This window comes from Alligator mississippiensis, chromosome 5 (genome assembly GCF_030867095.1).
Source record: "Alligator mississippiensis isolate rAllMis1 chromosome 5, rAllMis1, whole genome shotgun sequence".
Classification (NCBI taxonomy): domain Eukaryota; kingdom Metazoa; phylum Chordata; order Crocodylia; family Alligatoridae; genus Alligator; species Alligator mississippiensis.
In genome coordinates this window covers 203,018,378-203,042,195 of record NC_081828.1, presented here as the reverse complement: position 1 = coordinate 203,042,195, position 23,818 = coordinate 203,018,378, and the positions used below count along the sequence as shown (strand labels likewise).

Below are 23,818 nucleotides of genomic sequence, written 5' to 3'. Positions count from 1 at the left end.
GAAGGAATTATATGAATTGCACTGCTAATCCCAGCTAGTCAGTAAAGGCTCTTGGTGGAGTTCTTTACTGCTGTTTTGAGACTAATAATTATTTAAAACACTTTTTCTTCCTACTTAATTTTGAACTTGGGACATGTCATGCATGCATCTCATTGACTTTAGTATAATGTAGTCATGGTACAGAGCAACCCTTTGAATGCACTTCATCAGGTCACAGCAAGCAAAACTCACAGATTGCTGGCTTCTGATGTCCACTCTCTTCTTTGCAGCCAGAAAGGTGTTTTATCACAGTAGTGTGATAGAAGTAGCCAGCTCCCCTCTCTTGGTTTAAAAGGGTTAGTAAAGAGGCTAATGGTATCTGTTGATATGCAGTGTGAAGCCAACAGTGGAAACAATGAGGAAGACTTGTATTGTTACATGATCTGAGTTTGCTTAGTGTTAACAATGTTTCTAGAGAATTACTGCCTTGCGCATTCTATAACTGCGTGCACAACATACATAGTGATAATTTCCTTTTATGTGGTTTGGCTTAAACCACAAAATACAGTGGAATCTAGTTCTAGCTAGACATTTTGTTTCTTATTGCTGTGCTAGAAGTGAAGATTTACGATAGTTTGAGCTGCAGTTTGTAGTTTCCAAATTGGAAACAATGTCAACTATTTATTCTCCTTGAGAATTTCTTTATTATCTCAGAGCTCAGTATTTTCTTCTATGTATGATACTTTATTCAGAGCAGCTGAACTATTGTATTAATTTATTGACATTGATTTTTCAATGTTTAAATCTCTTCTATATACATGATAAATGCTGTGGAAATTAAACGTTTGTTTTTATATGCTAACATAAGTTTTCAACTATCTATGACAATTTAGTCTACTATAGGGTTAGAACTGAAGCTATGCATCACTGCAGAGTAGGCACCAATAGGATTGTTGAAAAGTACTTTTGATTTCCACATGAAAATATTTCTGAATTTAAACTGTTGTGTAGGTAATGTAGATTTCGTAGAAAATTCAGCTGAAAAAATAGAAATGCATAAAAAATTAATTGATGCACAAAGATGTGTCATTTTTAAGTATAAAAGCTTGACATAGTTTGCATGAGTTTTTTCACTGCATTAAAGTGATGCTACCAACTTAATGTTTTTCTGAATTTGTTCTAACCACTAAGCTTAAGTGATTTTTATCTCTTAGGAGTGTTCATCTTTTTTCCATCTATCTGTCCCATGCCTAGCAATCAATTTGCCTTCCAGCCTTCCCTAGCAGTCTTGTTCTTCCAACCCCTATGCCAGTTTTCGTCCCTGTATCAGTTCTGTCTGGCCTCCAGCTTTGTCTAGTTGTCCTCTTTTGTCCTCTTCCAATCTGCTCAGCCCCAATGTAGCCCACTAATTCTGGTCGCCTTGTCAACACTGATTCCTCACTCTAGCCCCGTTCTTCTCAAAGACTTATTTGCCTCCCCTTTGAAGCAAGGGGAAAAAGGTATCTTGTAACAGGGTCTGCTTCTCCCCACTTCCAGGTCACTTGTAGGTAGAAGGAGGGAACACAGAAGCCATCCTATTACTCATATTGTGGGAGAGGAAGTCCTCTGAGCTGCTGCTCTCTTGCTCCCTCTTATCAGAGCAGTCTCAGGATTATCAGATTTGGGGTGGGGATTGTTGTCTGAGCAACCCTGGAGAGATTCTCTCACATCTACCTAAAATGGGGTTTCTGTTATCTCCTCTAAAGAACCTTGTTCTGGCCACTGGCTACTGTTAGGATATTGCTTAAAGAGACCTGATTTGATCCAGTACGCCAGTTGCAGTGTCCCAAGGTTACTCAACAAGTAAAAAGTAATGAGCAAGTAATTTTTAAGATGGATCTGAAAATGTGCTAACTTATTTTGAAAACAATGCCTGTATCTTTACTTGACTATGAACAATTTTCTCCTATGTTAAATCATTATCAATTATATTTGATTTATAGGTTACTACAAAACTGCAACGATGACAATCTGAATGTTGCACTTCCTATGAGAATGCTTGAGGTATTTTCATCTGAGAATACGTATTTGCCTGTTTTACAAGATGCCAGCTATGTGGCATCGTTAATTGAACAAATTTTGCACTACACAATTCACAAAGGTCAGTAGCTGGGAGTATTAAAAATTATGGGAGAAACTCAGCCTTGAACAAAATGTGTAGCTGCTTAAAGCCATGTTGTTTAATCTCATCTTACTCTTACAGTACACATAATGAATAATATTAAGAGTCTACAGATACTGAACTGTTGTTTGTGAACAGAACATTATAACTCTCACATCCTGAGGCATTCTGTCAGGCAGTTTATGCAGATGTTTAACATGTAGTTTTGCAATTGGTTAATATTAAGTAGTAAATCTATGTTCTTCTATTTCACATTTAAGTAAATAACCTTCTTCCAAAACCTAAACTGTACTTTTACTTTGAGACATGACTATGTAAAAACAATGTCTTCTTTTCCCTTTATCTGCTAAGTGGTCATTATAAAAGTCAGTTTGTGTTAATTTTTAATCCTGTTAACACTGTAGTGCCAACACAGCAAAGAGATAGTGGCCTAGCTTTTATTTCTCTTGTGCCATCATCAACAGTACTGTTTGCTAAGTTACAATCACTTGCACCTGTGCAAACCTATTGAAAGCTAATGGATTGTGTAAGTGTCACTGAGGGCATAATTTGGCTTGTGGAACTTTATTACTTGTGGGGACGTGCAAAAAAAGAAAGAATCCAATTTGGCTTTCTGACCCTGGTTGAGTTTGCAAGACTGTTAATTAGAAGGAATGAAAAACCTTTTACTTGTAAACTGAGTGTCTTGACCTAGCTCTTACTGATAGAAAAGATGTCATTTTTATGTTAACTGCTTAGAATATATCCATGTTTTATTTTAAAACATAGTGAACTAAATCCTGCTCATCACATACTAGTATGGATATAACTGGGACTGCTGCATTCATAAATTACTTTTTACTGGAGGACTTTGTAGGCTGACTGCTGTGCATTAATTTGACTTGGTTAGAAGTTTGTTAAAGCCATACTTGTATTTTTATATAGATACTATTTTTTTAAAATGTTTGGAAGCTCTAGCCTACATACTGTAAAGTTTGTGTTGTTTTTTTTTTAATTTTAACACTCAGTTTTTACAAAACTAACAGTTGATATACTTGTACCAGAGTACTTCCACAGTCTTTTAATGTGTTGTCTTGTACTTAACACAAGGAATGTCCAGTCTTTGGTAAGACTCCATGACTTATTGTAATACAGGTCATTAATGACAAGTTGGTTGAGTTAAGGCAAGTAGAATTTTGTGCAGTGGACACAAGATCTGCTTAATGGAAAAAAAATCAGTAGTAAAAAAAGGGGGCAAAATGGTTTTCAGGATTTGGAATGTGATCAGTTCTACATAGTGGTACGTATAAAAATGACATTCAGAAGGACTGAACCTAAAAGCAAAGAAATCTTTCAAGTATTTATTTACTCATATTTTTTTTCCTTTGAAAAGACCTGTACATTTGATATTTTATAAAGGATTAGTGTTTATTTTTTAATGCTTTTAGGTATTGAAATGCTGGTATATAGTGATTTAAATACTGGTTTTGGTGTATAGAGGAGACTTCTTGTTACCAGTGTTCCTGTGAAGTAGAGGGAAGTAAAGTACCTTATTAGTCTGAGATCCTGACTTCTCTGGGAAAAGAGTTAATATGTATTAGGTGCTGTATTAAAATCCTACCAGAGGGAAAACAAATGATAGTTCATCTTTAGGTGTTTATTCACATTTGTGCTGCTGTCAGTGTGCACGTGCCCTTTTGCACTCATCCAAAGTACCTGTGGCAACATTTTGGCCACCAGTATCTGTGGCCAACCCCAGCTGCCCCTCAGTTTCTTCACTAGGGGAATCTAGGGGCTATCTGACTAAACTGTAGCAGGGAAGAGGGGTCGGTCATGGCCAGTGCCTCTTGAAGAACCATTTTTATGGTTGAACATGGTATGTTCAGTATATATGTCTAAACTTAAAAAGAGGTGCTTCATTTGAGGAAAATATTGTAAATATGAAACGTTTATATCTAGTACTTGAAGCCGAAGAAATTAAATGACCATGTTGACAAATGTACTCTTCCTTTTTCAGAAGTCAGTAGTATTGTTGGGAGGGAATGGGCCCAACAAAGAAGTCTTCCTTAGCATTTCATTCTGGTGTAATTCTCAACTAGCAGATCAATTTTAAGTTCTTCCCAAATTTCAATTTTAACATGTAATAAGAGAGTGAAAAAGATTTTTTTAGTCTTTAAAATGAACCTTCCAAAGATGTTTTCAGCGTATCTCCAGATGCCATGGGTTGGCTTTGGCTCATCAGAGCAAATAATCTTAATTGGATGTATTTATTATTGATAAGCTATTCTCCCAAGATTTCATTGATAAAATATGTGCTCCTGTGTTAATTAAAATATTGATGAAATTTGTGCTCTATGCTTTAAGTTCATTGACCAGGAAACTGAATTAAATAGGATGGACTTGTACAATAACTTCTGAACATTAATGGTATGAAAAAAGATTGACACCTTTGTTGTTCCCTTCTGGCTCAGTCAGGCTATCATGTAGCATTCAGGCTCTGGGATACAATAATTATGCCTGAAATTTCAGAAAGCCAAAATGTGACAGGAGGACACATTTGGAGAAAGGAAAGACAGGGAGTTAGTATCCTATTCCTAGTTGGCAGCAGGAGCAATTACTTTTTGAAAGTCAGTCTAATTCTGCATACATTTCTCTCTCTTTCTATTTTACAACATAACATATATTTCTGAAAATGTTGCTGATCTTTGTGTTTTATGATGGTAACTTTTTGCTTTTAAATTTTTTTTTAGTTTGCCTGCATATTGCTTAAGTAAGACTTAAACTAGGAAATGTAAGATCCACTTATAAATTATTACATAATTGTTCTACAACTAAAGGAGTACACGGGCGCAACATTTAAAAGCTTGTCTATATGTTTGTGTTTCTTGTAGGATACTACAGGTCTCTTTATTTGTTAATTAATAATAAACTTCCATCAAGTATTGAATATTCTGATGTTTCTCGAGTTCCTATTGCAAAAATACTGCTAGAGAATGTTCTGAAACCATTGCACTTTACGTATAGCTCCTGTCCAGAAGGTGCAAGGTAAGCATAGAGGTGTACTCCTTAGTGCTTGTATATCCACTAATTCTTCTGAAATACATACGGTATATGCATATAAATTTTAGCTGATTAATTAATTGTAGTATTACAATTTTTTGTAACATTTGGCACAGAAAAGGATAGCTATTTCAGGCATGGGAAGGAAGCATTTAAAAGGCTGGCAAAGGCTGATATGAGGAGGTGATCAATCGAGCCCGAAGGATAGCACAGTGTGGAAGGGATGAGAGAAAAAACTAAGTGTGAGAGCAGAAATTCAGGCTTGAGGAAAATCTTGAAGAAAGAAAAAGAACAAAGTCATAATGTTGGGAGGTAGATACAAAGTATGACCAAAACCAAAGCTGTTTGTTTTACTGTATGTGGTAGTGGATAGTGCAGTGAAGTAGATTTTTCAGAAAAAACATATCTTTTACTGCATTCTTTCACTTTATACGTCATTGTTCATAATATTGTTTTGGTGGCTGCATTAAGGCTTTAACAATACAGTTAACATGATTAAGGAAAAGGGCATAGTTTCATTTTTGAGTAATCTGATAACCTTGTTTTAGTGGCATAGAATTAGTAGAATGCAACTACACAAAATTTCTCTGATAGATAGAATAATACATTTAAATTTACAAGTTTATGATAAATTGTTTGGGTATAGTAGTGAAAAATTGTTTGCAATTTTATTAAGAAATTTTCCCTCCCCTTCAGGCAACAGGTATTTGCTGCCTTCACTGAGGAGTTTCTGGCAGCACCTTTTACGGATCAGATATTCCATTTCATCATTCCAGCTCTGGCTGATGTGCAGACCATTTTCCCTTATGAACTCTTTCTGAATGCACTATTACTGACAGAAAGCGGACGGTCACGAAAAAGCGATAGAGCTCCCTGGCTTTTTTATTTTGTTTTAATGGTTGGTGAAACATATTTAGGTATGAAAAATATTTTATCTGTTAATACTTTGTATATTATATATTACCATTTTAAATTAGCGTGTTACATATAACATTCTTAAAGAGTTCATTGTTTTGAAAAAAAGATAAGTTTATGAAGGCCGTGATTAAATATATTCCTCTTGCACACTGCTCCAAGGTTTAAGTATCAATATGCAACATATAGGTTTGAGCATGTTGTGAATGGGTAAGGGATTCTTGTTAACCACAGTATTAATCTGTCTTGATAGAGAATGATATGTGTAATACTTTTGTATCAATTTATTTGAAATAGGATCTCTTTCTGAGGAAGGACTGCTTGTGTACTTGAGGGTTCTACAGACCTTTCTTTCTCAGTTGCCTGTGTCTACTACTGGGACAAATTGTCAAGATGCAACTAGTGATTCTGAAGAGGAGGATGAAGCGATCAGTAAGATGATGACTACCCATGTAAGCATTAACGAGTTGCCTGTAAAAAAATATTATAACAGTATAGCTAAGGAACGTCCCTTCATTATAATCCCTCATTTCTCTTGTTATTGGTAGAATGAAATGTGTTTAGCTAATTTTGGTTCTGTTAACAGGTGACTGTTTAATTACAGGTTTTATCATAGTCTTTCTTTTAAAACTATTTCTTGTATATTTAGTATGAAAATGCATGAAAACACCAAAGATAAAATTGGACTGTTAAGTTTCCTTTTAGATATTGGTTTTATGGTAATTTAGAGACAAAGTATAAATTTTCTCTTCCTAGTTCTCTTGTAATTTTCTCACAATGTATTTTATACAGCTAGGTAAGATGATTGTTGCCTGGTAGCCTGTTGTGCAGAAGACCACGTAATCTACCATTTGTAGTGGAAGAGAATGGCACTCTCATAGAGCATAGAACTCTAAGTGACTGTTAAGAAAGATGCTGTGATCAGTTAGATTGGGGTATGTTACAAGCAATAGTATGCTGCAGATATATGAATATAAATAAAACTCTAAACTACAGAGGTAAACAGTTTTTTTTTTTTAATCCTGTATTTTTAAATAGAAACCTAAATATAGTGTGACTAGAAGTTGCTAAAAGTACAGGTTAGGAACATGATCATTGAGAGGCATACATTTTATTTTTAAAAAGTTACCTTTCCTACTACATTTAAAATAAAAGGAAGCCTTTATTCTCATTTATAATGGGAGAGAGAAGAAGAATATTGGATTCTATAGAGACATAATTAGAAACTGCTTATAAAATAGTTTCAAAAATAGTTTTCTACATAAAATTCTTGCTGTTAGCCGAATGTATTACTTTGTTTTTTTTAGAGCTAATATAGTTGTGGTGTGCAAAGAATGCTACAAGATGCATGTATCCTGGGTAACCTGGATGCATGCTATCTTCTTGCAAGAGTTTAAGCATATGGGGCTCTTATAGCACCATGGAGCAGGGAAGTGAGATCAGGGCCCTGCGTATCTTTACTTTGCTTGCACTGTCTGTACACAGCTCAACTTCTCTTCTTCCTTCTTTATATCTAATAATCAATTATCATTCAGTCATTACCAGCATTCCAACTTCCATCCCCAGTTTTGGCATCAGGCCTGGCTTTGGATCCAGCTCCCAAAGCATCACCTGCCATCTAGATAACAGTTCATTGGAATATGTGTCTGGTTTCAACTCTTGAGTATCTTCTACTAGCTGCAGGGATCTATCTCAACAATCCCCAGACTGTTGAAGAAGATTGTCCCAAGGGACTGCTGCCTATGTCGTCTTCTCCAAATGGTTTAGATCCTTCTCAGATTAACTAGTTTCCCTGGACCTTGGTTAAAGACTGAGTGATTTATAACGGTCTAATCTATTATCATTCTTGAAAAAAGATTCTATCTTCTGTCTTTTCATCAGAAGCATGATTTCCAGGATTTTCTGGACTTTTTTAGACCTGGACCCTATCAAGTCCTCAGGCCCTTCAGATTTTGATTGAGAGAGATTTTGACTTAGGAAGATTTTTCACCTAGTATTTAGTCTGGTTGACATATGACAGCAGTCTGGCTTTACTAAAGTTCCCTTGCCTTTCAGTGAGGTGTGAATGGGTTTGGCCAATTTCATGTGAAAGGCTTACTTTTTGCTCTGCAACTGAGACGATTATAGACAAGCTGTTTCTGGTCCTTTCTAGAGGGGGGCTAAGTATTTTTATGCCTCCGTTACTGAGGGTACTGTCAGATGAGTATTTAAGGTTATGACCAAGATGTGGGTAACCATCCCTGGTTCTTGGAGTCCAGACAGGTTCACAGCCAGGGACAGGAGCTGGTGGTCAAGCCAGAGTTGAGTCTGGCGGCCCAAAGTTATGGTGGGAATAAGCCAGGGTCAGAGAGCTAGGAAGGTGGTCAGGGACAAGCAGGATCAGGAAGCCATGAGTCAAGCCACAGCTGAAAGAGGAGCCACAGATCAATCCAGTGCCAAGAAGTTAGAGTCAGGAACTAGAATCAAGGTGAGGGGCCATGGTCAGGATGTTCTGCTAGCTCCTTGGGCAGCTTGTTCATTCCTTGTGCCTGCCTGCTGCCCTTCGATATTCATAGCAGACCAGAGCTAGTTGCCTGAGGGATGACTTACCACAGTTGGGTAGCTGTCCTCCACCTCTAAAGAAAAATAATCAAGCTTACTGATGACTTTGTTTGCAGGTCTGCATGTGGGCAATCCTTTAAGGAGAACGAGAAGTTACCAGCACCTGGAGGTTCTTGAGATGCATTTTCCTTATGCAGATCCTGCTCTCCTTTCTGTTCTTTGGTCGTGGAACTTAAGAATATTTATTTCTTCAGTTTGGAGAACCAGGAAAGGCACAGCTATAGAACTCCCTCCAGACATTGCTAAGGCAAAAAGTCTTCAAATTTAAGTGCTACGGTGCATGCGTGCACACAGGAAAGATGTGTATTTGGACAACATATCTTGAAGAACTCCAGTTACTGTTTTCTTCCTGTTCAGGTCTACCATTGTCCTATTAAAAAATCCCAGTCCCTTTCACAGTCATTTCTTCAACTTTTATTTTCAGCATTTGCTACATTCTTACTCTCTGATCTATGGAAAATACAACTGAAAGTACCATCTCCTTCCTAGGTGTTATGATTTTCTTGTTTCTTTTCTTACAGTAACTAGTCAGTGGATAAAATGCATAAACAGTGTTGGGAGCAGGGGCCAGAACTCAGGACTATTTCCCAGCGGAGTGCCCTTCTTACAGCAGTCAGTCACCCTCTTGATTGCTCTTCTCATGTCCCAGTGAAACTTTCATTCCTTTCTGCTCAAAGGGTTAGATTCAAGAGGAAGTTTGGAGGCTGCACTGTCTTGCTTAGCTTGTAGTGTGGCGGAAAGTGGGACATGTGGTTTAAACCTCCACTTGGGCCTAGAACCACGTGTCCTGATTGAATCAGCTATTAGATAAAAGTGCCAAAAAGCCCTGCTGAAGCACAAGAGATATTCAGATGCTGGGGAGCCAGGTCAATCTAATGTGTTTCTTCTTCTGATAAAGCATTGTTTGTTTGGGGATTTTTTCGCATGTGTTGGCAGCCTGTATGCCAGACTTTGAGCACAGAGGGTATTTTTGTTACAAACTTTTTTTTTGTTAAATCTCCATAATGTAAATGCCAACAGGACATTGAGTAAAGGATCTGTAGGGGTTGGCAATGTCTGAAAGCTGACTAGGAAAAAGAAATCTAGATGTCTATTCAGATTTTGTTTACACACTGATTTATAAATATACTGCTATATTTTGCCTGTCCTGAGACTTCTCTTCTACCACAATATATAGTAGAACAGACATTTTTCATGTGTGTGCAGTTCACAGTCTGCTTGGACCACAGCAGGTTGCCAAGTAAAGAACACTTACTTGCTGCTTACTGCAGCTTTTACTTTGAAGTGTGCTTTCCACTTTGCCATTCAGCTGGAACTCATTGTGGTCCTGATCAGAAGTGGTGCAGATTAGTGGTGTGCGAAACGGGCCGTATTCAATTCAGATTTGGCCCGAATTGGGGGACAGTGATTTGATTCGTTGATTCAGATCGCTATCCTGATTCAATTTGGCTGAATCCGAAGATTCAATGCTGATTCAGAGAATCAGTGATTCGGCCATAGACACAGCTTTAAATGTTTTTTTCTAAATACCTCAAGGTACCAGGCGCAGCTTGTGAGCACTGAGATGGTGGGGCAGATGGAGTGTCCCATAGGAGCGCGTGCTCGGTGGCGGACCTGGAAGTACTTCCAGTCCACTTCTGGATCCGCTGCTGAGCACGTGGCCCCCACCCATGGCCCCCCAGTTTGGCGATTGGCCCTAGGGGGACCCCAGGTGCCCCCCCAGACCCAGGAGGCACCAGTTGCTGAGCTGGGGGATGGGGAGGGGTCCCCTGCGCACTTTGTGGTGGACCTGGAAACGGACCGGAAGTGCTTCTGGTCCACTTCCAGGTTTGCTGCCGAATACATTGGGGATCCTCCCGTGGGACACTTCATTTGCCCCAGCATCTCAGCATTCACGAGCTGCTTGGTACCTTGAGGTATGTAGAAAAAACATTTAAACCTGTGTCTGTCTGAATCATCGAATCTCTCCAAATCGATTCAGAGGGTTCTGATTCGTTTTGGAGAGATTAAAGGGTCTCCTGATTTGATTCAGAGATTTGGCTGCCAAATCTCCGCCGAATCGAATCACCAACTGAAGCTTTGCATAGCCCTAGCGCACACACACACTTTAGATACTGGAATACGTGTATCCAGATGCCTGATTGACACATGCACATGGCTAGATAAGCAGTGAGACAGTTGAGGGCTCACTTGCCTGGGCTCCATTCTGGTCTTGTAAACCGTCATAGCTTGCTTAGTGTCTATATTGGTATTTTATGCCAGTTAAGAATTTTGCCTTGTGTTCACTTACAGTGTAGACACAGTCATCTGCCCAGAACCAAATGAAATCACAGGGAATCTCTTCACTGAATTCTTTGGGCATAGGTCAGATCCAAATTGCACTCAAATACTTGTCTTTCTGGGGACTTAAACCAACTCCTTGTTTGCTGCTACCTTTGAAATGTTTATGCAGTTCTTTTAGCACTATGAGGCTGTTGCTTTACATAACATTCTGAAACATTAAAAAAGAAGAAGCTATAGACGTTGATAAATAAATGTTTAAAAGTTACAAAAAGTGGGGTTTTTCATGTATTTACAGGGAGATGGGAGAATATCAGTGCAGTATATAACAGAGGAGTGTCTAAAGAAACTTGATACGAAACAGCAGACAAACACCCTGTTGAATATGGTCTGGAGAGATTCAGCGAGTGAAGAAGTCTTCACACTGATGGCATCAATTTGCCACATATTAATGGTACAACACCGAATGATGGTGCCGAAAGTCAGGCAAGTATAAATAATATTGACATTGAAATCTGTTAGGCTTAAAACTAGTTTTTCTGTGTTGTAGTTTTAGATGTGCCTGTAAAGATGATCTGCTCTTTGTAGCTTTTTTCTCTGTTTCAGCTGTGAGAGATTGAAATTGTAATGTTACTTTTTAGACTTCATTTGGAATTCAGTATTGTCTTTTCGCTACCTTTTTAATCTGAACAAGATCACTGAATATAACAAATATACACCTCAAGCTTGTTGCTATTGAGTTAAATTATTTTCTGAGTTGCGGGCCTTAGTGTGTGGTGGTGATGATAGGTTCATGGTTGGGAAAACATAGAATTATAATAACATAAGAACTTTTCAGTGTTGATCTTTCCTAGTAGCTATCTATATAACTTGTTATATAGATAAGGATGCCACAATTCTTTTCCAGTATTGAGCTATTTTTAGATGCTTTAATATTTAGAATTTTTAAATAGTTAAACTATATCTTCCTTGTTGCAAATTAAGCCAATTCTTATCCTACTCTCAGTGGATGTAGAAAACGATCGTGTCTGTGCAGGTGTAACGTGGGAACTGGGCTGAAATGTTAAATGTAAATGAAAACTTGGACCTGTTAATCTGTGTAGTGTTTCTTTAAAAAAAGATTGCAAAATAGATGTGTTTGTCTGATATTTCTTATTTTTGTGCGTGTAAAATACCCAATATTTTGTGTATTGCTGATGCATATTGTTTTTAAATGAAGGCTCATCAGTAATAGGTATTAAACTATCCTGGAGTAAGTAGTTTTAGGTAAAGGTATACAGTTATTGATAGTAAAACAGAAAGCTCCAGGTATTTTTGGAATGTGGTAAATATAATCAATTCAAACTGCATTGTAAACAATGATACAGTGAACTAATGAGGTGCTATCTTAGCCCACTGGTGTTTATAGCTGTTAGAGGAAGTAAGATGTCAGTGAAACTGTGATTGCTCGATTAGGGTAATTAGCTCTTTGTAGACTAATTGCATTAGAGCAGGATGTGAGATCTGAAGATCATAGCAGCAGCTGAATAGTATGCCTGCTTTATTGTTGCAAGCAGTCCATTGCCTTGGATAGTAATTACTGGATTTAAATGCATCACTGGTTTGACTTGAGGTTTACTGGTGAACTGTGTGGAAAAAGAGGTGCTTAATGAATAAAGTAGTTGTATACAGCTGTAATTGCATGAGTATGGCATCTATTTCCTCTCAGAGCCATATTTAGAACTTTGTAATTATTTGTGATAATGGAATAGGCATTATGTAACAGTATATATTTCACAGGTTATGAAAGATCAATCAATAATTTAGGAATACGCTAGCAGTTTTCCATAGTAATTTTAGAATAGTTATTGAAAGGCTGAGCGTATAATCTACAGAAGTAAATAGTTGAAATGTTTGGAGTTTTATTTTCCCTTATTTTTTAGGTTATTCGTTAGAATGCTAAAGGACATTATCAGGCAAAAAAGAAAAAGCCCCGTAGTTCTAAGAAACATATCAGGGTTATTTAAAACACCTTCTGGTATTAATACTTGAAAGAAATTTTAATGTTAGAGGTCTTGGTGCTGAACTGACTGAAGTCAAAAAGCTCCTTTTGTCTTCGATGGATAGAGGATCAGGACTTAAATTGCTTTTCACCATTTATACTCTTAGTTTACTTTTACAAGTATAAATTGCAAGAGACCATACATTTATTTCTCATATTATAAATCTGTACTATTTCACAAAAATGTTAGGCAAATGTTAAAATCCAAATGCAGAACTCCACCCAGACATGTCTTGAAATATGTTCATAAATATCTTTGTTTTGACACTGGGTTTAAGTCCTGATCTTGTAGACAAGTAACAACATGTTTCACTTTGAGCATCTGAGGGGTCTCTTTATATTCAGTAGATTTATCCTTATGGTTAAAATGAAGATGTATAATGCAGATGTTGGCAGGATTAAAGCCTATATTTTCATCTCTGCCAAATGAATGAATCTTGCCTCTCTCTAATGATCATTTAAAATTTTGGACTTAGGGAATGCTCCAAAGAACATTTAAAAATCAATATACCTCTTTCCATTTTGTTTACTGGGCTTTGAATCAGGCTTGCATTACTTGCCTATCTTTATAAATATTCACATGCTTTTTTATTGTAAAGAAATTCGCTGGCATTTTAAAATATTACACTTTGTGCAGTTTTAATACGTAGTTCAAAGCTTTTAGCTCATTTTTTTCCATTTATAAACCTCTTGCTTTTTTGTAGCCTGTTGAGAAAATGCCCCCTCCCTGTTTCAGCACGTACGTGACAGAGGTTCAGAAGTGCTGATAATTGTAGTTCTTGTTTAAGTGTCATTTGAAAGAAGTAGTTCCCACCCCAACTGTCAACTGGGATGAAGATGCTTATAATACAAAAGTAATTTTAAGTCTGATTTTTATGTAGTTCTCATCACTACTATAAAATGTGCTTTCTTGAGCCTCATTTATTTTAAATAAGTTGTTTAAAGTAATGTGTATTAGGAAGTCAAAATTTGAAAAATGGGAACAATTAAGGTAGCAACAACAATTCATTCAAAATAAACTTTTCATGTACAATATATTAAATTATTTGGGCATATTAATACCATATATTATTTGTTAATATTATTATATAATAGTTTACTGTTAATATATTACATGATTTGCTCTCACTTTAGTCCTTACTGGTCAAATGGGTTTGAAGTCAGAAAAGGTCAGTGTAAGAAACGTTAGATATTTTTTTGATGGAACTCACAATAATTAAGGCAAGGCATGGCGATTTAAAATAGTGTGGAGAATTTAAAGCATTGCGAAGGGAGACAATGCATATAAGTAGCTAACTGTCACATTTTAAAACAGAAAACATTGTTAGTATAAAATATTAAGATTAAGAGATAAATAGTAGGTGAAGAATAAATGACTAGACTGCAGTTTTTAAAAACTTTTAAAAACTGTCAGGTTTATGAATGTTTTAACTTTTACTCTGAATTAGGCACGGATATGGGAGATTATAGAAGCTTCTGAAGGTTAGGAAGTCAGTTGTACTTTAACTATGATTTCCTACCTTTATAGCTGTTCTTTTTATAATGCATTTAATGAGGCTCAAATTAACTATTTTTAGATTTTTTTTTTTAATTTTTAGTATCTATTCTAATACAACATTACATAACCTATTCTATGTTAGTTAGTATGTGAATATTTTAATTTTATTATGCATCAACGTAGGTCTGCCCTGGTATATTGGCATCCTTTGGTAAATCTCTCTTCTGAAGAATTCATTATTTAACATGAATTGGTGCAAGTAGGCTTAGTGAACATGCTTGTAGTCAATGAAATGGAGATGTGGGATGAAATCCTGGCTCCATTCACATCCTGGCTCCATTCCTGCTTGGAACCAGGATTTCACCTACTGAGCACAGAATTTTTAGATAGTTTGGTACTGAGGTATTGTAAAAGGATTCTGTGCTTGGCAAGATACCCAGGTTGTTTAGCATACCCCTAACTCCTCCTGTAGGAGGGATTTCCAAAGCTCTTGTTGGAAATACATTATCTTGAATATTTTATTTGTATTACTTATGCAGGAGTGTCTTGACTTCAGTAATGAGAAGGATTTAAAAATAAACATCTTTTTAAGTGGTGATTGTATGGAGGCCTTGGTGATTAGCAGACTTCTGGCTGGTTTGTGCAGAGTAATTGCTAACTTCAATATAACTGCTTCATAGTGACAATACATTACTGCTCTTTGGCTTACAGAACACTGCTAATCTTTTCTCACAGATAGATGATAGGTTAGAAAATTGGCATGGTGGTGTAACATTAGCAGTCTTCACTCCAGTATAGGGAAATTATTTTGTAACTGTTTTTCTTTTGAGAGCTTTCTCATTTTAGCAAGCCTATCTAGGATACGTTTCATTTTAGCTTTCTCATTTTAGCAAGCCTATCTCTTACGTTGGCTTTTCTGGCTTTGTTCAAGGACCAGAGCCATTGTATTGAAATCTCCAAAACCTTTTTAACTTATCAGTGTTATGCAAACTTGTTGTGATACATATTCAGAGGAAAGGGAGAAGCATAAAGCATCATTCATCTGTAGTTGAATCCTGGAGGAATTGTGTGGCTCATTTATGGTAGTCATATATTGTATCTTTTACCTGTGACACCTTGCAGATCTAAGGAAGTGTCAAAATATGCTGCCCCTGCTACAGTGACCTTTCCTAGACTGTATGAGCTTGTCTCATTCTATTGTATTCTCTTCATTAACTTAAATGGTCTCAGCGGGAAACTGAGCCCAATTTATGACCTAGACTGAAAATCTTGCCTTTAACTAATTAACTTATAGTGGTGCCTCAGCTAAATAAAGCTTAATGGGTCATTTAATCTATCCTATTGCACAGAAGGAATTTGACACTTTTTTTTAAAACTGAGGTTGCCCAAAATACCTTTTTAGCAAATACATATAAATCATGTGCCCTTTGTGAGCAATTAGATACCTGTAGAGAGAAACTGCAGGGTTAGCTGTCAGTGGTCATTATATACTTAGATATGGCAGAAGAGATCATGTTAAAGCGTGTTTGAAATAGAACAAAAGCCATTAGACTAAATTTAATTTTTATGGTCTTGATAATTAAGGCATTACTTGTGACCAAAATTGAGTTTATTTTTTTTTTACATGTATTTATTAATTTATCAGATTTATCTGTCACCCTTATACTTAAAACAAGATGAGGCAGATTCACTTAGACAAATTCAAAAATATCTCCTCTTAGCACTGGAACTGTTAAAGCTCAGTTAGATTTTGAAGAACAGTGAAAAAGGGAAAATCTGGATGTACAGTCTGGCTGATTTGTATTGTTCTACAGTGGCATACACTGGCCAGGTGGAATAACTGAATCTGACTGAAGAAGAGATATTTAATGACACTTCTTCTACATGCTAATGTTAGTATTCTCTTATGAATGCTAAACAAAAAAATATGATATTTTGGGGGGGGGGGAGGGTTAAGCTGCTTGCTTGGATTCTGTAAATATTTGACTTGCAGCACATTTAGATTTCTTTTTAAAGTTAAGGGTAACTTTTAATTTCCTGGGCATGTAATGTTTGATTTCTGTAGATAATGAAAACATTTGTTAATGGTCTTTTACCCTAAGTTACTGATACGTACTTTTAACTACATCTGCTTTTTAATGTAGTTTTGTCTGGGGATATTGATTTTTGTGACACTTTTTCTCTATCATAGCTTTCTAAACAAGAACAAATAAAATGAATGTTGTCTCTAATTCTTAAAATTTCCCTGGTGAAAACCAGGCAGCAGAAAAATCCAGATTTTTAAAAGAACAGGTGTTTTCCCAATCTCTGAAGAGTGGATTCCCAAAGTCTTATTCACATTAATTACAATGATTCATTGTTGCCCTAGGAGCTTGTTTCAATACGTACTTTTTTTAGTTTTTTATTCATGTCAACCCTTTGTTTATAGTGGATGTCTATGGAATTGCATTAATGTGAAACGAGCATGGTGAATCAAGTTTGGCATTTTTTTGTTTTAATAATTTTTTGGATTAATGGCTATGTTGTGATCAAAGTTGCAAATCTTCAGAGGAGAGCATCATATTTTGTGTTTAGGCAGGATGTGATTGCAAATGGTGGTGAGATACAGTGCCATCTATACTCCTTCCTATTTGAGTTGAAATAAAAAGCCTGGTTTTCAGAGTTACTTGGCATCTACAGCTCTCCACTGACCAATTGCAGCTGTGAATGTTCAGCACTTCTGGACTCAGGCCATAATGCTTAGCAATTGCTATGGTTGAACCCCTGGATGTATAGGATGAAGTCTGCAGACCTCTGAAAGATGGATAAAGCTTACGCAAGGGTTATTACTCTAAGCTCTTAAAGTTTGCCTTTTTTTTTTCAATACTGCTGAACATTGCCAGAATGAAAAAGTGAATTAGATTATGATAGGTCCAGTATCCATAATGTTTGTTCATTTCAGCTAAAACTATTACATAATTTCCAGGGATGATTGTAAAATTAACAAGTTTTTACTTGGATGCCCTGGGAGACCTAAAGGCACTGTGCCAAATAGCTTTTCATTTTGAATATGAAGCAGAGAGCTGAAGGTCATTGCAGAAATTTCTCAGCTTAAAAACCGAGACAACTAAGCTAACATTTTTTTAAAATATATATTTAAATATTGAAATATGAATCCCAGTTCTTAATTGTATTAATTCATATTAAAAAAAACAACTCAGGCAAACAATAATAAATTGATATGAGTTGAAATAATTTGTCTTGAAAAAATATTGTTGCGTTCCAAGGTGGATAAAACGAATGTTTTTTAATTTTAAGATGTTAATATAAATTAAATATAGATTTTTAAAAAATTAAAGGGTTTAAACTTGACAGTATAAACACCAGTGTTAAAATAATTTGAATAGTATAGTTTTGCTGCATTATTGAGCCCTCTTCAAATTCTAATGAATGAAAGGATGGTACTTTTTAAATTTATGTATGGAGTAAGGGAAAGAATATTCAAATTTCTCAGGCTTTATAAATTTGTCTCAATGTTAGTGAGCATTATGAAGCATGAAGTGTTTTATGCAGCCTTCATGATGGAGTATATACTGATATTTACCTTTTCTAGGAAGAATTTTCTTTTCTTTTTTTTTAACAGAAAATCTTTTGTTGTAATTGCATTTGGTTTCAATTTAGCTATCAGATGCAGAGACTATTTCCTTAATTTAAATTCATTCATTCAGAGAGTTCAAAATAGTTATGAACAAAAATGTATCTGTAAAAGAATGAGATCTAGTAATTCTAAAAATATGAAGGGTATAGTGCTAGATTTTTCAAAAGTGTTGTGATATATAACGATGTAGGTCGTTGTCCTAGGTGAGATTTCCAAAAGGAGATTTCCATTTATTTCAAAGTGAGTCAGGCACCTAACCTGTTTGGGCACTTTTGACATTCCCAGCATTTCTGAATGTGAAAATACCTTGAAAATTTGGGCCAAAAATGGACTGCCCTGCCCATGATGAGCAGTGGTGATTGGGCAGAAGCTGCTGCTGGGCACAAGGAAGAAGTGGTCACCTTCTCTTCGGCACTGCCCAGCCCTTATTGATATAGCTGCCCAGAGCCTGTGCGTGGGCTGTCTTGCAGCTCCTCTTCACTGCCACTGCTGTCCCGTCGGGTGGCCCAGAGGCAGTGCTGGCAGCAGTGGTGACCGCAGTGGAGAGGAGCCACAGGGCAGCCTGGGCGCAGGCTCCAGGCAGCTGCAGCAAGAGACAAGTTGGCAAGGGGGAGGTGGCCAATTTCCCTCCACGCCTAGCCACAGCTTCTGCCTAGCCACCATTGCAGCTGCTGCTGCTCATCATGGGCAGGCAGGTCTGGAGTGGGCACGGGATGGCCTAGGGCCCGGGCTGTGTGCGTGGGTCCCAGCAGGTATGGATCCCGTCTGCTCTAGTTGGAGCAGGTGCAGGGTGGCCTGGGCCAGGGCCAGAGCCAGGGCGGTGTGTGGACCTGCCCTTTTCAATGGGGCCGAGGGCCAGCGGCGGCAGCTGCCGGAAAGAGCCACCACCTGGGCTGCCTAGAAATGGAGTCCAGCCGCAAAGCTGCCCCAGCCCCTGTGCGCGCCTGGGGCAGTGGGATGTGCATGGGGACAGATGGCTTCTGGGCCAGGAGAAACTGAGGGACCTGCCATGGGCCAGACAGAGTCCCTCTGCAAGCCATTTCCAGCCTGTGGGCCATATTTTGCCCATCCCCTGCCCTAGCTCTTAGTCTCCTGCCCCTGCTCACCAAGCCTTTGGTAGCAAGTCACAGTTATGCAGGCAAAAGGTAGACAGAGATGGTATTTCACCTTAAGGTGTGACTGCTCTGCTAAGCTGATTAACATTTGTTCAGCTTACAGCATAAGGTGTAACAAGGCTCTTACTCCCTGTGCCATAGCTGTGTGTGGCCTTGAAATGATGGCAGCCTGAATGAGCGTTTTAGCTGTGTGGATGGATCAGAAAGGCTGTGTCTTAGGCAATACATGAAAAAGAATCTGCAAGACGGCCTGGACTTGGAACCTTAGAGAGTCATGCCTTCTCTGCCAGGTTTGCAGTGAAAGCTATTTTTCTTTCTGGTTAAATGTGTATTTTCCTTTTTTCTCTAGAAAAAAACTGAAAATTATTATTTGTGCTCCAAATTCAGTAGGTTCTTCCTACCATCTCCTAGTTCACATTCTTTCCTCCCCTCCACTGTGCTTCTTTGTGCATGGCCCCATATATAGACATTTGGCTAGGGGAAAAGATGCATTTTTGTTACTGTGGGCAGTAATTGGGAAAGTTTGGACGTGGTGTGAAGGACAGGTAATAGAGACACTTTGAGATTCAGAAAAATAAATCAGTTTGGTCCCTGGATTTTATTTGTATTTGTGAAAGGCAAAAAGTGGCTGAACTGGGTTTTTTTTGTATATCCATTTCATGTAAAAACATAGCAAGTTTGTTAGCTGGTGATTTTTAGGAAGCTGGCGTATGTCAATGTCTTGCATGGAACCGCTGATGTTGTCACATTGTAAAGGTGATCGTGGCATGATAAGCTAAAGTGGTGAAAGTGCACACCATTTTCTGTGTTTTAAACATGGGGCTATTGTCTGCCTTCAGACAGGCATGTACATTAATAAGTGGGTGCAATGAAAATGGATGCCAGAGTGTTTGAGGACAAACAGTGCTCCTTCGGTCTCATTGTGCAAGATTCCAAGAAGTCAGTATAATGTGGGGAAAAATAAATGCAGTTGATCCTGCAACACAGAATTGAATCAGATGAAAAAAGTAGTATTTATATATTAAAAAAGAAATAATCATTTCTAAGGTTAGTTTTCTGAAGCATTTCATCTACTTTTAACTAAAATTGTGTACTTTAAAAATCTGTTTTATTTTCTGTGCTGTTAAGGTAAATTTAACCACATCAGTGACCCATACTTACTTAGAGTTGTTTCCCATTTGAGACCTGGAAACCCCTGGGCCAAGTTTTTTCCCTAGTTAACCCAGGGTGTTCCCCTTTCAACTCCATTCCTGGTGCCCTCATGGACAGAGTCCCAGGATGCCCAGCTGGCAGACAAGGTGCTGGGCAGCACAGGGGAAGCACTGAGCGTGTGGAATCAGGCCAAGGGGGTGCAGCAAATGTGTGCACGGAGTGTGTAAAAGGACACATGAGGCCTGAAAGGTGAGTGGGAGCAGACCAACAGGGTGCTGCAGCATGGTTGCTGCCACTGTAGGGTTCAGTTCCAACATACCTCCTGAAAACTGAGTCATGCAGCACAGTTTTGCCCTGCAGTGGCAGTGCAGCCTGAAGATTGATGCCACTGCCCATGTGCCTTGGTTTTCAGGAGTCATGTTGGCTTAGAAGAGCTGCAGTAGAAGCGGCATGCATGCCTACATAATGTGATGCTAGCCTGGCAGGAGTGCCTTTCTGCTGCAGCCACTTGTGAGTTCAGCTCCAATATACCTACTGAAAACCAAGATGCATGGTGCAGTTTCAGTCTACAGCAGCACTCTGCGATGCTCCAGTTGCAAACCTCTGGTTTAAGGTGTGCTGTGCTTGTTTAACATGGGGCTCGGTTCTGTGATAGAGCACAAGCTTGGGTCCCATCCAGTAGTTAGATACAGTGTTTAATGTAGTTTTGGTGCAGGGATTTGTCTGTGTACTTGTCCTTGCAGAATTGAGGTCTTTACAAATCGTGATTTCTGTCATGGGGCACTCTTCTATTCCCTTCTGTAAAAAAGAGTTTAAATTGTTTAATGTAAGAATACAATAAAGAAGTAACTAAAAGTATCTTAAATTTGTATGTACGTCATATATGGAAAGGTTTGACAGAAAAGGAAAGCTAAAATATTGTATTTTGTGGGCAAACTTGATTTGCTGCAATAACCTGTTTCCTTTCTCTCTCAGGCTTCTTTACAGCTTAGCCTTTAATGCCAGGTTCCTAAGGCATCTTTGGTATCTAATCTCTTCAATGACTACACGAATGATTACAGGGTACGTATTATATCATTCAATGAGCTTAAATTAGAATAGAGTATACCTAATGAAAAAGAAAAGAGGACCTTGTGATACACTTGAAAAAATACAGTAGGTATACATAGAAAAAAAGAGTTTAAAGAAAAAATCTCAATAGTTGATTCTTATTTATACTCCAGCAAAATTTCCATTAACGTTAATTGAGGCTTTGATGTAGTAAAAACATTAAAGGGCCTTGGGAATAGAGCTGGTGTTTAATTAGAGGTATGTGCCAAGTGAAGTATCTCAACCTTCCTTTAAAATAACAGTTCACATGTCTTTATGTTAAACATGATAATGATATTTACATTTTCTGAAGATTATGTTGATTCTATTGAACAAGCACTGACAGTACTATCTAAAAATTTGAAGCAGGAATTTAAGAAAAGCACTCTCATCTACATTGGTTCTTCCTGATGTGAGGGACGTCAGATTAGACCAGAGATCAGGAATGTAGGGCACGAGTCATTGAAAAAACCAGCATGTTCCTAGTTCAACACCCTAACCCTTATCATAGCTAATTTTGTATGAAAAGAAAAATATATACCTGAAAGCAGAGAACACAAAGCTTGCAACTGTGGCAAAAAAAAACAAACCCTTTTCCCTTCTTCTCAGTGTCCTGTTCTTATTTTTATGTCTCCCCTCCCCAATCCCTTCATTTAAGGAGTAGATGGCCTAACTTCCCAGAATAAATTACATGTATTTGTGTCAGAACTGGAAAATCACCATTCCCTCCCTCCTAAGATGCAAGGTGGTAAAATCATGTAAATCACGCAGATCAAATGTTTTGCTGTGATAGAAAGGAGAATAATAGTAACACAGGAAAAAGGAAAATGAGAGGAGATGAAAAGAGAGTGAAAGGAAGGGCTCCAAAGAGTTGTAACTGTTCGAAATGTTTTACCTTTCAGCAGTTTGGTTTTATCTTTTTGGCTGTATCTTTTTGTTTAAATTTTCAATAAATTGGTATACTTCAGCGTGAGAAATTGAAGTTGCTTCCTGTTTATCTTTGTGTGGGAGTGAAAAAGGGTATTCATGTTCTGGGTTAATAGGCTTTGGCCTTTGACCTCAGAGTTTATTTGTTAAAAACACCTTTGTCTTCCAACTTTGAGTTTATTCAACCTGAGTTGTAGTGATTGCTTTGCTTTGTAAATACAAAGCATACCTTAAGTTACTTCAGTAATATGTATATGTGCCCACTTGCGCTTTCTCCTAGATATACATGTATACTTACTGGTACAGAATTGTTGGAGTTATATTTTGTTTTGAACCATATTGCTTAAAAATGAAATAAAATCTCTCTGCTAAAAATTGAATTGTTTGAATTTAGCATGTCTGTTTCCAATGCAGTTTTGGTACTTAAGAATCGAAATATTATATAATTTATCCTTGCTTTATATTATTCACATACAATTTAAAGTAATCTGTCATTATGGTCATATTACTTAGAGGTAGAAAAGATCTTTTAAGTATGTGTATACCATCTCAGCAGCACTCCCAAAACCACCATCAAGAAATAAGCCAGGCCTATTTGCTGCTGCTGTATAGAAATGTTGTCCATTTGCTTTTTCAGTGTCTCAGTTTCAAACACGCTCCTGAGAACCCTGTGTCCAGCGCTGTTGTGGTGATCACATAGCATATGATATGTGCAGAGCACCAGTAGGACTTTCTTCTTAGCATCTTGTTTGGGAATGTGGTAGAGATGGTAGTGATGTACTCTTTACTCCGTGAGGTGACTTTTAGATATGAAGGATGATCTTATGGCTAAATCCAATGATCAGCAAAACTTTTTATGTTGGGTCAGAATGACCTAGTTCAAGGGTGGCACTAGGATGCTGCCACTTTTTCCAGCCATGACATGGATGAATCTCCTGCTGAATAGTCATGACTCAGGCAAAGACCCTCTCTGCTGGACTTCTGCTGAAGCCCTCCCAGCTCCATGGGCTGGATCCAGCCAGTGGGATGTAGATTAGCCCCTTCACTAGACTGATATTTAAGAGACCTGAGCTCTGTTCCCAGTTCTGACCTAGTCTTGTTATGGTAGCATCTTTGCTTCAGTTCTCCAGTTGTAAACAAGAATGCTAATAATGCAAGTGCGTTAGAACGTGCTTACTTCTGTGCAATGTTGATAAGAGTTTATAAATAATAATCCCATTTAACAAAAACAGGGTATTGTTCCCCCACGGAGATCCTATCACTCGTTAAAATGAGAATACTCTTTATGCTATTTAATGGAGCACTAATCTGTAGTATTTTGACTAAAATCCTGACGTTTTAAATCTTCCTTAAAAACTAGAAGATCAATTAACTATTTTCTATT

At 37.6% G+C, this 23,818-nt stretch overlaps 1 protein-coding gene across 2 annotated transcripts in view; it reads left to right on the top strand.

Moving 5' to 3' along the window:
* Positions 1–23,818, top strand: part of UBE3C (ubiquitin protein ligase E3C) — a 104,328-nt gene that overhangs the window by 21,935 nt on the left and 58,575 nt on the right. For both annotated transcript variants that reach the window (XR_009462713.1, XM_006264384.4), the window contains exons 6-11: positions 1,962–2,119; positions 5,011–5,164; positions 5,876–6,096; positions 6,392–6,546; positions 11,274–11,461; positions 21,394–21,480. Coding sequence is in view for 1 of the 2 variants with exons in the window: in XM_006264384.4 (XP_006264446.1) it covers positions 1,962–2,119; positions 5,011–5,164; positions 5,876–6,096; positions 6,392–6,546; positions 11,274–11,461; positions 21,394–21,480 (963 nt within the window). In the remaining variant the exon portion in view is untranslated. The remainder of the gene's footprint in view (positions 1–1,961; positions 2,120–5,010; positions 5,165–5,875; positions 6,097–6,391; positions 6,547–11,273; positions 11,462–21,393; positions 21,481–23,818) is intronic.